This window comes from Eriocheir sinensis, chromosome 17 (genome assembly GCF_024679095.1).
Source record: "Eriocheir sinensis breed Jianghai 21 chromosome 17, ASM2467909v1, whole genome shotgun sequence".
NCBI classification, from domain to species: Eukaryota; Metazoa; Arthropoda; class Malacostraca; order Decapoda; family Varunidae; genus Eriocheir; species Eriocheir sinensis.
In genome coordinates, this window is record NC_066525.1 from 8,305,970 (window position 1) to 8,319,488 (window position 13,519).

The window sequence follows — 13,519 nt, forward strand, 5'->3', positions numbered from 1 at the left end:
AAATTATATAAGCATTAAACATTTGACAGGTGTATGGTATTCATCTGAAGTAGGGATTTCCTAAACTTTCCAAAGTAATTTTCTAACAGGTAAGGAGCAATTGGTAATAAAAAAAAAAATCATAAGTTACCACTTGCCTCCTTTCCTCAGTAACTCCACGTAATAACAAGTTCCTGATTCCCTCTCCCTATCTACTCAGGTTGTGCAACAGTCAAGGCTAAAACACCTCGTGACTTCACCAACAAAAAATCTCGTCCTGCCTCACCTCGCCGCGGCTGACATGCACGCCAAGTCACCTCTCTTGTCCGGCCACCCTTGCAACCTTCCCCGCCAGGCGTCAGTCCAGCCACGCCACCCACCACCGAAGGCTTCACACCCAGACTCTCCAGGTAAGTCATTCCGCCCTCCCCACAGCTGATCACTATCTCAGGTAAAAGACAACGCCGCCAACATTTTTTTTATTACCTACAATTTTAAGCAATTATTATATGTATACCTGAACTGTTTAAAGGTGTAAAGAATGGTACACATTCAATGTATGCCTCCCAGACCCACCTGTTGACGGCCTACGAAACGGGCAACGCAGAGGACACCTTTATTACGTTACGTCTAAATGCTTCAGTTTGCATTTCTTTTTTTTCGTCTCTATCATTGATCTATCAATCTCCAAAATAATTTTCCATTTTATTCAAGCTCCTGGGGTATATAGGTAAGTGAACAACTAAGAACACTGAACAATAATGTAAGTGGTATGTAATATGAAGACGAGGGCAAGTTGTGTTTATTGTTACACAATCATCGATTTCAGAGACATACAAGCTTTTATCGTGACAATGAAGATGCTGACAGCCTTGGTGCGACTCTTGTTAGTGGCGGTGGCGATGCTGGCGGTGGAAGTCTCTGGCAGGATGGCAGGCCGCCTGCCAGGAGGCTTTGGTCAGCTATCATCAGACTTCAGCTGTAATGACCGACCCTTTGGGTATTACGCGGACGTGGGTCACGGCTGCCGCGCCTTCCACGTGTGCATGCCCGTGTACGACGAGGACGGAGTGGTGAGGCTTTCACTTGTCCGGGCGTCCTTGACTCCCTTCGTTACTTTCACTGTACTTTTAACCTAATGATTATATAATCACAAACAGGTCTGGTCTCGAGGAATAAGAATGACTGGCCGCGGCCCATTATCAACAGTGATTTAGGAACAATATTACATAATATGCAAGACTCCCGATAAACGAGTCAATAATACAAAATTGAAGGGACTGCTCTTGCATTGCCCCTTGCCAGCACAGCCATGCACGCTCACCCTCCCCCCTTGTGTCCGCAGCTCGGCGAGGTGGCGCACTTTTCCTTCATGTGTGGCCAAAGCGCCGTGTTCAGCCAAGACTCCCTCACGTGTGCGCACCCGACCGAGGCCTTGCCCTGCGAAGCGGCGGCCGCCCACTACGACCAGTCTAACGCTGAGTTCGGCATCATTCCAGAGGAAAACTTGAAAGTCACCCTCGAGTAGATGAAGGGAACAGAATGGATAAGCCTCCTCTATGTCATGTGGTTTTGGGGTCTGGGCAGGAGGATTCTGAATGTATGTCACTGAAGCTCCCATTAGTGCCTTTCTAGTAGCCTCAAATTACTGCTGTCAATTACATGTCACTATCATCCAAAACTATGAAGGTAAACAGCCTCATATATTTCAATATTACTAGAAAATAATAAAAAGTTGAGAAGAAATAATTTTATTTTGTTATATTCTTTCGTAATTGAAACAATAAACTTTACCATTCCTTTCCTATAAGTGTTTTCTGTCCACTCATAAAAAGGCTACAACATGAAGCAAAGTTTTACTTCCTTAATTAAACATTAGCATGCTGAGCGTCAGACAGGTGCACCTGTAAATGTACGCACAAGAAGCTTTACTCTGCAAGTCAGTGTGCCCCAGTCCAAAACCAGGCTGGGAACATGCACAGACCACAAAACTGTTAAAGATAAATCAGATACCCTGAATGATGAACTCAGTCCTGATCAAGAGGTAAGTGGTTCTCATCCAACACAAGTTGAGACGTCAAAGAAACAGAGTTACCGTTAGTGAAATAACATCATGAAGCATTATGTGCACCCAAAACTTAATTGACCTCTTAAATAATGCACGCTGCAGGCTATTGAGAAAGAAGCTTAGATTTTGTCTGCATTTTCAAAAACATGAAAATTTATTTGGATCATCCATGAAAGGAAAAGCCAAGAGCTGACCACAGATGGGATGGACAGCATCTTATCCCTCAGACTACACATGATTACAATGCTTTTAATGCATGTCTGTAGAGAACCACCACTACTTAATAGACAACTGCCACTACTTAAGAGAGTAGTAACATCGAGGGGGGCGAAGCTCCCCCGTCAGAGGTTAGGTTATGTAACGTTCGGTTAGAGTAGTTTAAATATGCTCCCCACCTAAAACAACCGATTTCCCCTTTTTTCTCTATTTTCAAGTACTTGCGCCTTCATATTATGGTTGAGGGACATGTATGTCGTTCCTTAACTATTATATGAAGGCGTATTATCGTATTTTGGAGGCGCGGAGTCAATCTCCACAATTACCTTCACTTACTGGCAACACGACCCCGTGAAGCAGATTCGAAATGCGGTTAGTCAGGACTCAAGATTCACGTGTTCGAACAGGAGGTTCGAGAGCCTGCATTTGCGCTAGAACCCACAGTACTCTCTAGGTCGCGACGTTGGACGGATCACGGGTAGCTAGTGGTTTGGCTTGTCAGTGATAAACAATGAAGATACACCGTGTTTGGTTCCACGGACTCTACTAGCAGGTCAGAAACCTTGCGATGAGGTGACAACTTACTCGAACCGGTGGTAGCGAGAGGGCATGAGTGTGGTATAGGCGGTTCATGTGGACGCAGCTGGCCGCGGGCGCCACGCCAGACCGGTGAGGTGAGGATCGATGGATTGATGTTATTGAGTTTGACTGGGTATTGAAAATTAGTAGTTGTCCGTGCCATCTTGTGATGTCATAGTAGCCAACCATCTGACCATCTTCATGAAAATTCACCAGCTGCAGTTTTAGTTGGAGACATCATACAGTTTTTGGATGGGGCGTGTCCCCATCCAAGAAAGAAATCCAGGTAAGAAATCGTTTGGTGCGTTCACCACGTTTCTCTCCCAAAATAAGCTTGGGCTCCAGTGGGAATGCGTGGTTTCCGTAGGGAATTTCCCTAGATCTAGGGTATCCCCCCCCCCCCAACATGCACACACACACACACTAAAAAAACTATGCGATTGCGACGGATTTCGTGTCCCCCATCCGAAACCCCACATTCCCACAGGTCCCCAAACTTGTTTTGGGGGTGAGGATGGAGTATGGGCAAACACTAGAATTTTACCCAAAATACTATACATCCCAGAGCACTGTGGAGAATCTGCACATGTGTGTGTCCAAGAGTGAGTAAAGTTACCAAGACATCAACTGCCTTGACTACAAAAATCCAGGATGGTGCGCTGTTGACATCACTGTGCAAAACATCATTTACAAGAATGTCAGACTTTTTGCTTTGTCTAATTTGGGTTAACACAATTCTCAGTCATGAGTTTCTGGCACAGCACGAGTCAGTAAGTTTGACGTTTGGGGGTTGTCTACTTTTATAGTAAAGGCTCCTTCCCTTTTCATCAACCTTACTCCACATTGTAAGCATACTGCTACTAATTCTATGAGATCTGATCAATAGCTAATATCTGCAATTCATAGAATGCTGGCTGATGGCATAACAGAGCCTAGTGCATCCCTTTGGCGAGTTCAAGTGGTACCCATGTAATCACCACTAAAGGCATAGGGAGGTGGTGGCTGAATGGTCAGTGTCAGGGCGTGGTGTCCAGGAGGCCCCAGGTTAGTCCTGCCCACCTCTATATATACAAGCTGACAATTTTCAGTCATCGCCGAGTGGTCTCAGACTATCAACATGCATTCCTGATGACCATCTTTCAACCCAGACTCTAGTAAAACTCACTAAAGACTATCAAGTGGAGCTCCAAGGAGCAGCATGAGCCACTCAAGAATGATGCCATTATAAAACATTTGCCTGCACCACTAACGGGCTTGGGCCAACCAACTGGCCCCATCATGAAAGCCTACTGGTGTTATAGGCCAAACATATGAAAAGAAAATAAACAAATTAATAAAACCAAATTGTTAAAGATTATTCTCAGACCATGAACAAAATCACACAGCTCAATGCCTATCCGTTACACCACATCAATGATCTCATCATCAGATTCTCAATTTAATCACTAAAGCACAACTGACTGGCATGGTGCTTACCATTAAATTCTACTAACGATAAAGATAATCTTTACACTGTTTCTGAGACTTGTGGCCAATTATATCAATTTTGTATAGGAAGCCATTTTGGATTAGTAATGGCATTTAATGCCAAAAGAAAGCTTTGGATATTATTAGTAATATTGCACTGGCTAATACATCCTCTTATGTATTTGGATTTTACTATTGGTTGTTGGAAAACAAAGGAGAAGCATGATGACCTCGTCACCTTCATGAAAGCAGCAAAAAGTAACAATTTTACACCTAATTACAAGTGCATACCTTATCTCAAACCTTTAATGGAATTTTCTAATCCTGATCCTAGTTAGTAAGCTCACAAACCAAACACAAAATACTGTGAAAATTTCTTATAGTGTCTGGTGTTCATATAGAAACAAAGAAATCTGAGGAAACTTACAACAGAAAATCTCTAATATATATCTGGTGCCTAGTCATTGACCTGATCATCATGGATAATCTAGCTTAGTTTGGGCACTTACAACGACACCGTGTTGGACTGTGGAACTGGCCCTCAGTTCACACTTTTCTCTCCTCCTTACTTAGGCACAAATGCAGTGGTCAGAATCATTCAAAACCAGTGGAATAGCTACTAGGGTGCAAGTGTCCCTATGAGAACCCAGTGACTACCCCCCTTGGCCATGCCTTAATACTCACCATTGATCTGATCTTAAAATATGCCCTAGTAACGTTCTATATGGTATTAGAATCCCGGTGAGCTCCACTTGCCTAGCGCCCACAATACTCAGCAGAACCCCCCCACTGATAAGATACCTAGCTATGCCACTGATTGAATGATTGATAGTTAATTGTTGCAGGTAAACAACAAGGGAGAAGGGAGGAACATGCCATTCCAACCCCCAGGCAGGGCAGAATGTGATTATACAACTAGTAATACATGTGTAGGTAGCACCATGAAACTAAAAAGATACAATGGTAGGAATGAATGCACAACAAGGGAGTGGGGCAGTACCTGCCGGCCTCCCCCAAGACAATAAGAAAATAAAATGTGGGGACGGAGAAATACATTGCCCAGGCACTAGATGGGAAAGAATGCAGAGATAGAGTAAGTAGTCCTTAACCCGGTAGCAGCGACGGGCCAAATTTGTGGCTTTACCGAGTAGCAGAGACGGGCCAAATTTGTGCCATGATATAAACCCCCCACAATAGATGATTCGTAATCTGATATATTATGAAATGGTTTGTGTGAGGGATGAGTTTTTCTCATTTTTCTCGCTTAGAGGGACCATTAAGAAACATGATCCCTGCTGCTACTGGGTTAAAGTAGAATACTGCAAAAATCACAGCCTTGTATTGCATGGAGTATTTTAGGCTGCCACACACTGCATCACCACCTTGGTGCAAACTGTGGGTGTTCTTTGAGGATAGCAGGGGGGACATCATGGTTCAGGAGCCAACAAATCATTTGGGGCAGGTCAGGGCAGTCCTGTGGTTTAAACTTCAACACATCTTCCACCACATGCATCCAACACATCCTAATATTCCTAACTACATAATTTATCAGTCTGCTCTCATTTTCATTTTCCCGCACATATCATATCTGTGGACGTGCAGAAAGAGTGTCTGCTGAAAATCGACTATTCTCAGCAGGTGTTGGCAGATGTACACAAGATATTGGCCATTCAGTGTCAAGCTCAAGCAGTCAAGGATCCCTGAGAAATTATACCAAAATCCAACTTAGACCAGCAAAGGTGATATTTCACTAACCGATTGATTGGTCTTGTCTCCTACTTAATCAACTACTCTAGCTTCTGTTGTCATATATGTATTCTGCTAACCTTCACACCTCCCGGAAATTAATAGAGATGACTGTAGAGATAAAAACAAAACAATCAACATTACCGATAAGTCTGCAGGGTCTCCTATACCGCCAGTCCTTCAACAACTACATAAACAAAGTGCGGAAAACTACTTCCGTACTCCTCCTCCAATCCCTTCATAAATATACTTACCTGAGTTTTACCACAATAATGTCTTCGATAATCTTGATATCCAAGATGGAACTTGCTTTTCGTTTAATAATGATTAGTAAGCAGTCACCACAGGTCAGAGGACACACACAGTCAACAGGAAATCTTCACCGCCGGTCTTGTGAAGCGTCTTTCGAACTGTCTGTTAGTCTATTACCAACACTTGAATTTCCGCCTTTCGATCGGTTTTGTTTACTCCGGCTTAAAAAAGAAAAACGTGATTGATTGATTGATTGATTGATTGATAGTTTATTGTTGCAAATAAAACAACAAAGGAGAAGGGAGGAGCATGCCATCCCAACCCCCAGGCAGTACAGAGTGTGATTATACAACTAAGGATACATGTGTAAGTAGCACTCAGGAAACTAAAAAGATACAATGGTAGGGGACAAGTGCTAAAAAAAATAAAGGCCTTGATTTAGTCAAGGGAGCAGACATAAGGGACTGTACATATGGACTACAATCTAGGGGCAAATGCAGGATACTCACTAAGCACGTGGGCAATAAAAGCCTTGCGAGTGGGAAATGTGGATATTGAGAAGCTTGCAAGTGGAAAATATAGACAACAAAAAGCTTACAAGTGAAAAATGTGAACAATCAGAAGCAGTGGCGTACCGAGGGGGGGGGCCATGGGGCCATGCCCCCCCCCCCTTTTGCAAAGAAAAATAATAATGAATAAATAAATGTTACAGGAAAATAATAGGAATATGTATATTAGTATTACGATTACGAATGTGTGTGTGTGTGTGGAGTTGAGAGCTCGGTGGCACCGAGTGACCGAGTTATTTCCCCTTTGGTTTTGTTTGAGTTAATTAAGATGTTAAATGATGGGTTCATAAAATTGTGTGTAGAGTGCGATGTCAAGCTGTCAACTGAAACCGGCGGAGGGGTATTTGTAGCGGGAGCGGGGAGACAGGAAGAAGAGGAATACGAGATGGGGATGGCTCTGGCAGAGAGAGAGAGAGAGAGAGCACGAAAGTCGTAAGTGTGCCTTCTCTCCTTCTTGCCTCTCATATTTACTTGATTTCAGGTGTAAGGTGCAGTCAAAGTGATTGGAGAACTATATGATTCTACTGTAGAGACACCAAGTGAATTTGTCTGGTGACAGTGGTGAGTATGTAATAATTGATTCTGTATTATGACGGGGAGAGTGGCAGGCGACGTGAGACGCGTATGGGACCTGTAAGGTCGACCTTTGCCGCTATATTACCACCTTTAATGACCGTTTTGTGCTTGACAGTGGACAGTGTAGAGTGGCTGAGTAACTAGTGTATGTTCAGCACTTGAACAATGGAGCTGCTGAGTTGAATAAGAGCAGGTGATCTATTTTGAGAAACATTCATTGACGACGTAGGCTCACGTGACCGTAGCCTATTCATGTTATCCGTATAATATTTTCTGACCACAAATTCCAGATTTCTGAAAATTATGATTGATAGACTTCATTTTCTGTTTTTGTAGTACTCTTTTACTATAGCGTGTGTTATTTCTTGAATTCACGCAGGCTTGGGATTTGTGCCTTTCCATTCTTTACATATTTCCTCCTTGGTCACAAAACGCCAGAAAACACTTCTCGTACGTACTCCCTCTGTTGTATGAAAGTCACCACTGACTCGGCTGATGCCCCGGATAATTCAGTTAATCAGGTAGGTAAATAATGAAATAATGATTAAGAATAATTACTGCAAAACACGTTAGGTGAAGTATCAGCAGCCAAGCCTAATCCAAAGCAATAAGTGACCCAGGTTTTCTCATGAGTTTGGAAGTGCTCACCTCAGTTCTAAGTGTCATTAAACCCTTGCCAGAAAAGCTGCAGGGGTCACAACAAGAACTGATGGGTGCTCTTGGAAGTGTACAGAGCTGCATAGATGCATTTCAGTCATATCGTGATGGAAATAAGTTCAACCAGCTTTTTGCCCAAGCTGAGGAAAGGTACGGAGATACCATCCAGAAGCCTTGAACAATCAGTGGTCATCAGAAACATAATTAAGGCTAACCCTCCAACAGCAACTCCATAGGAGTACTATCGAAGAGCTATTTTCCTCCTATTTTCGGACACTGCTATAGCACAACTCAGGGAAAGGTTTGCATCTCGTTCACTCACATTCGGACCGTTACGCATCTAAACACATTAGGAGTTTTTTGTTGGGAAATCTTGTTCCCTCTCTTTCAATTGATACTGATTTTAGTGAACTGAAGGACGCAGTTGAATTTTATGGAAAATTTCTTGATGGAGATGCAGATCTCGTTGAAGATGAATATCTACGGGGGCAGATGTTATTGGAAGCGTCGTGAATCTCATGAGAGGTCAAAGCAAGTTGTTGAGACATTGGCATGTGCCAAAAAATTGGGCACATATTCAAAATTTTCCACCTTATTGCGATTTTTTCAACCCTACCTGTTAGCACTTCCACCAATGAGCGATCTTTTAGTGCCCTTAAATTGCTTAAAACATACCTTAGGAACGCAATGAGTGAAAGTCGTTTAAATGGACTGGCCTTACTCTGTCTATTGTGACACAAATCTTGATCATGAAGTCCTTGATGAATCTGCACGTAAGAACAGACGCATAAATTTGAGGTAAACCAGTTTCAATGTATTGTTGTTAACAGTAACTAATCTAATTCATATAGCTAATTTTTATTTCATATTCATAAAATACCTGACCCAGTTTCCATGTATCTTGTAAAAATATGTATTACAGCACCAGCCTGTATAAACGAAGAATATACATGTTATATGAATATAAAAAAAAAAAATCCTTGCCAGTATATTACTTTTTTATCAGAACATGTAGTTCTAAAGTAAGCAGTGTTGTTTCGAGGGTAAAATTTTGCAGTCCAAATTACAGAAATGAACAAGATTTTAAAAGTAATGTTCGCTCAAGTAACATAAAATCAGTACTTTTAAGATTATTTAAATCTCCCAGATTTATGTTATACTTATATGCTACCAACAAGCTTCTAAAATGTACAATGTATGTATATGTATGTATCAATGCATGTATGTATAAAAGATGATAAATTTACTCTAGCGATCTAACCCGAATCCTAAAGCTGTATGGGCTCCCTGCGCTTGCAATAATACTGGACGCAGAAAAAAAAAAAAATATATATATATATATATATATATATATATATATATATATATATCTATATATATATATATATATATATATATATATATATATATATATTGCCCCCCTTTTTCAATTTTTCTGGGTACGCCACTGATCAGAAGATTACACGTGAAAAAATGTGAACAAGAAGTTTCAAGTGCAAAATATGGACTAAGCATAAAAGTGAAAAATATGGACAACAAAAATTTACAAGTGGAAGATATATTGGACAATAAGAAGCTTACAGTTGAAAAATATGGGCAACAAAAAATTTACAAGTGGAAGATATGGACAATGAGAAGCTTACAAGTAAATATGGGCAACAAAAAATTTATAAGTGGAAGATATGGACAATGAGAAGCTTGCAAGTGAAAACTGTGGACAACAGAAGCTTACAAGTGAAAAAAATGTGGACAACAAGAAGCTTACAAGTGAAAAATATAGACAAGAAGCTTGCTGGTGGAAAATATAGACAACAATTAATTAAGAAGCTTACAAGTGGAAAATGTTGACAAAAAAAGTTTACAAGTGAGAAATGTGGACAATACGAAGCTTACAAGTGGAAAGTTTGGACAATAAGAAGCTTACAAGTGGAAATTACGGACAAGAAGAAGCTTACAAGTGGAAAATCTCTCTCTCTCTCTCTCTCTCTCTCTCTCTCTCTCTCTCTCTCTCTCTCTCTCTCTCTCTCTCTCTCTCTCTCTCTCTCTCTCTCTCCTGACCTGATTATTCTCCTCTCCTCTGCTCTTCTCTGCCTTGCCTTGCATTCCACTCCTCTACTTTCATCTGCTTACTTCTCTTTCTCCTTCTCTTTTCTCCTCTCCTCTCTTCTATTTTGCCCTATACTCTTCCCTTCCGTCTTTCTGCTGTTCCCCCTTCCTTCCTTGCAGTGTACCCTGTCCAGTTTATCTAATCTAAATAACCCTCTCCAACTCTCTATTGCGCCCTACTCTTCCCTGGCCTATTGCAGTTGCACTCTCATATATGTTAGCATCTCTTTGCTCTGCCCCTTTTCTCCTCTCCTCTCCTCTACACTACTTTCCTCTCCTCACCCTCCTCTTCTCTCTTCTGCTTTGCCCGTCATTGTTGCAGGATAGCTCTCTATCTTCTCCCTCTGTAGACCCTATCTCTTCTATATTCTTTTCTGCCCTGCTTTCTCTCCTCTCTTATACCCTATCTTGCCTTGCTCTTTTTTCATATCCAGTCCTACCCTCTCCTCTCCTGGTCACATTTCTTGCATACGTTACATGCACAAAAGTCACAAGTATTATAGCTGCCCAACTGAGCCTATCAAACGGCCGAGGGAGCGCAAGATATCTAAAAATACCAAATTATATCATAAACTAATGATCTAAAGCTGAGGAAGTTCTCAGTAAATTTTCCTCAGCAGCTGTTATTCGATCAAGTGAGATTAAAAGGAGATGGATGTTTAGGAGCCTCTTAAATTGCCCTCCTGATAAACTTAGACCTCATTATTTGTATATAATGCAAGATGAGTAGGCTATCATGATAAGCATTAATCTGTGTTTGACCTTGTGTGTTATCACATAGCTCCCAACATTCACTCCCACATCCTTATCTGTTGTTGCACACGCTGTGGTCTTGTCACACGGCTTATTCGTGGGCACAGCGCGAAGTGACGTCACTTTTGAGGGCGACCAATGAGCTGATGGTGATAGGCGGGTGCCGTTGCTAACAGGCAAGTATACCCCAAGGGCATCCACGTATTTCTGGGGTGTTGACCGGCCACACCCCACACCAACGTTAAACATCGAGTGCTGAGGGGGCTACTAGCTACTCTGTCGAAATTTACTGGAAGCTCGATCTGTTCCTGAACAAAGCACCATGGTGAAGGTGGTGGTGGAGTACTGGTAAGTTTGTATTAAGATCTTGGCCCCCAGCCCACTCTAAACCAAGAGTGGCTAGGGAGCCTTCCCACTGCAAGGATACAGGGGAATTTACATTTGTAGGCAATAAGACATTAAATATTCACCTAGGTCTCACAGTGCCGAATGAAACAATTTCCGGTATTTTTGTGATGTGTTTAATTTAGCTACAGGCTATTCCCTTCAGAAATAACTATGGTTTCCCAAATTTCCCTCCCCCGTCCCAAAAAGTGCAATATTTTCTCCCAAAACAACGTAATAAATGTTTCTACCAACAGTTTCGATTAAGATTGGTTTTATTAACGCCCCAGTATCTTGTCTCACATAATCAACCGTTACTCCGTTCTCACTTGTGTCTTTGTGGCTTCTACTAACCTTCAAACCTCCCGCCAAACCTGAGCAAAAAAAAGTGTAGAGATCAAAACAGCTGTGCAAAAATAACCATGAATGTTCGGGCGGCTGAGTAGCCCAATGCGGTGAAATGTGGAGACACGAGGGGTCGAAAGGGAGGGGCCGAAGCCCCCCAGTTAGGTTACGAAGCTCATGCATATTCACCTATATATTATTGCCGCTTAGGGGGGTCGAAGTTCCCCCGCAGGTAGGAGTCTATTTTAGAAGTGGGTTGAGCCGCGGGTTTGGGCTGCCGCGGGACGTTGTGGGCTACTTCGACGCCCACGGCTGTGCGTGTTCCTACACATATTGCATGGCTACTTTCCCAGTTGTTTTCATCTCCACATTCTCCTGTGAATTTCCAGGAGGTTTGAATGTTAGTAAAATACATATATGACAACAAAGAAGCAGTTGGTCAAGTAGATGAAATTTCGTCCCTTTAAATAAAACCAATCTCAACTAATTTTTACAGTTATGAAAAGGAAAGCTAACCTTATTTTTCCCCAAAGTGGGGGATGAGGTTACAGACCCCGCTATGAGGAGCTGGCCAGGATGATCAAGGCTAAAATTCCTCAGGCGGAGGTTACTGGCTACACCGGTCGTGCACGTAAGTGGAGGCCTCTCTAAAACTGCTACATATGGGTGTTATGTTATTCTGAAATTCAAACTTTTTTTTCAACTTTCGAACCAAAGCAAGATGTGAGACTATTTGCTCAAACCTTCTCTGAAAATTCCACTTTAGGTGGTTAATGCCATATTCCTTTTACTCATTCCCCCTCTGACTGCACTATGCCTATCATTAAAATCAAGAATGATGTTTTATATAACCTCTCTGGCCTCAATCCTCAGAAGGTTTATGGACCTGGATGGAGTTTCTCCTATTGTTTTTAAAATCTGTGCAGGTTAAAACTCTTTTTACCTCTGCCTTTTGACATCTATCTGGAAGTACACCTACATACAACCTGTGCTAAAAGGGTGACCACTCTATTCCTTCATACTACTGTCCTATATTTTTCCTTTCTTTTGAAACAATCCTTGATAGGAAATTTCATAATTTAAAGCCATTGTTATTGACACTTCTTTTTTTCAGGATCCTTCGAAGTTACTGTCAATGACACCCTCATCTTCTCCAAGGTTGAGCGTGGAGCCTTTCCTAACTTTGATGAGGTTGTTGAGGTTGTGATCTCTGCTGACGGTGGTGGAAGCTTAAAGAGAGTTGAAAAAGTGGAAAAATCTTGCACTATCATGTAGATCTGCAATTTGCAACAACCATAACATTCAATTTTGATGGAGCCTCTTAATGTATTAATTGGAAGAGAATGTGTTGGGCAATAATACCCAGTGAAGGGAAGTGTTGAAACCTGGGACATTTCCTGGAAGATAGTGTTATTGCATAGCATATTTTTTTCTTCTGAAGTACATTTTATTGATGTAATAAATGAGAAACACTTCATAGTTATTTTCCTATTCTCACATACTAAACTTGTAATGTCAGTATTTGCTTTATAAATTTTATGAAAATGACATGCAAAAGTGTGTCGTGAATATAATATTTCAAAAGCCTGCTATGGGAAGTAGTAGGTTATACTATCTGCATATAACTCAGGGTGGGAATGAACAAAGAAATTATGATGAAAGATGTTGACTTTGCTAAATTGAAGATGTCCTTTTACCTTGAATTCAACTACTAAATTTCCTCTATCTTCTATCAACATTCATGCTAAGTGTCAACTAAATTTGCTAACTGCATGCCCCCAGCATTACTGCAGCCCTGCTGCACAAGACTAGCTCACCCTTG

At 41.6% G+C, this 13,519-nt stretch overlaps 2 protein-coding genes across 3 annotated transcripts; both read left to right on the plus strand.

The window, feature by feature from the left end:
- The first annotated feature begins 232 nt into the window (after positions 1-232).
- LOC127000094 (U-scoloptoxin(01)-Er1a-like) lies at positions 233-1,782 on the plus strand. 2 transcript variants are annotated; one of them, XM_050863516.1, is made up of 3 exons: positions 233-389; positions 809-1,052; positions 1,325-1,782. In XM_050863516.1, exons 2-3 carry the CDS (start codon positions 834-836, stop codon positions 1,505-1,507), a joined length of 402 nt encoding a protein of 133 aa, XP_050719473.1. In that variant the 5' UTR covers positions 233-389; positions 809-833; the 3' UTR covers positions 1,508-1,782. The 2 variants fall into 2 exon arrangements, with proteins under 2 accessions (XP_050719473.1, XP_050719474.1); XM_050863517.1 differs by having other exon boundaries at positions 337-430.
- A 9,329-nt stretch (positions 1,783-11,111) lies between these two features.
- Positions 11,112-13,172, plus strand: LOC126999899 (migration and invasion enhancer 1-like). The gene is made up of 3 exons (XM_050863031.1): positions 11,112-11,316; positions 12,231-12,328; positions 12,812-13,172. The coding sequence occupies exons 1-3, from the start codon at positions 11,291-11,293 to the stop codon at positions 12,970-12,972; spliced, it is 285 nt and encodes a 94-aa protein (XP_050718988.1). The 5' UTR covers positions 11,112-11,290; the 3' UTR covers positions 12,973-13,172.
- The last annotated feature ends 347 nt before the right edge of the window (positions 13,173-13,519 follow it).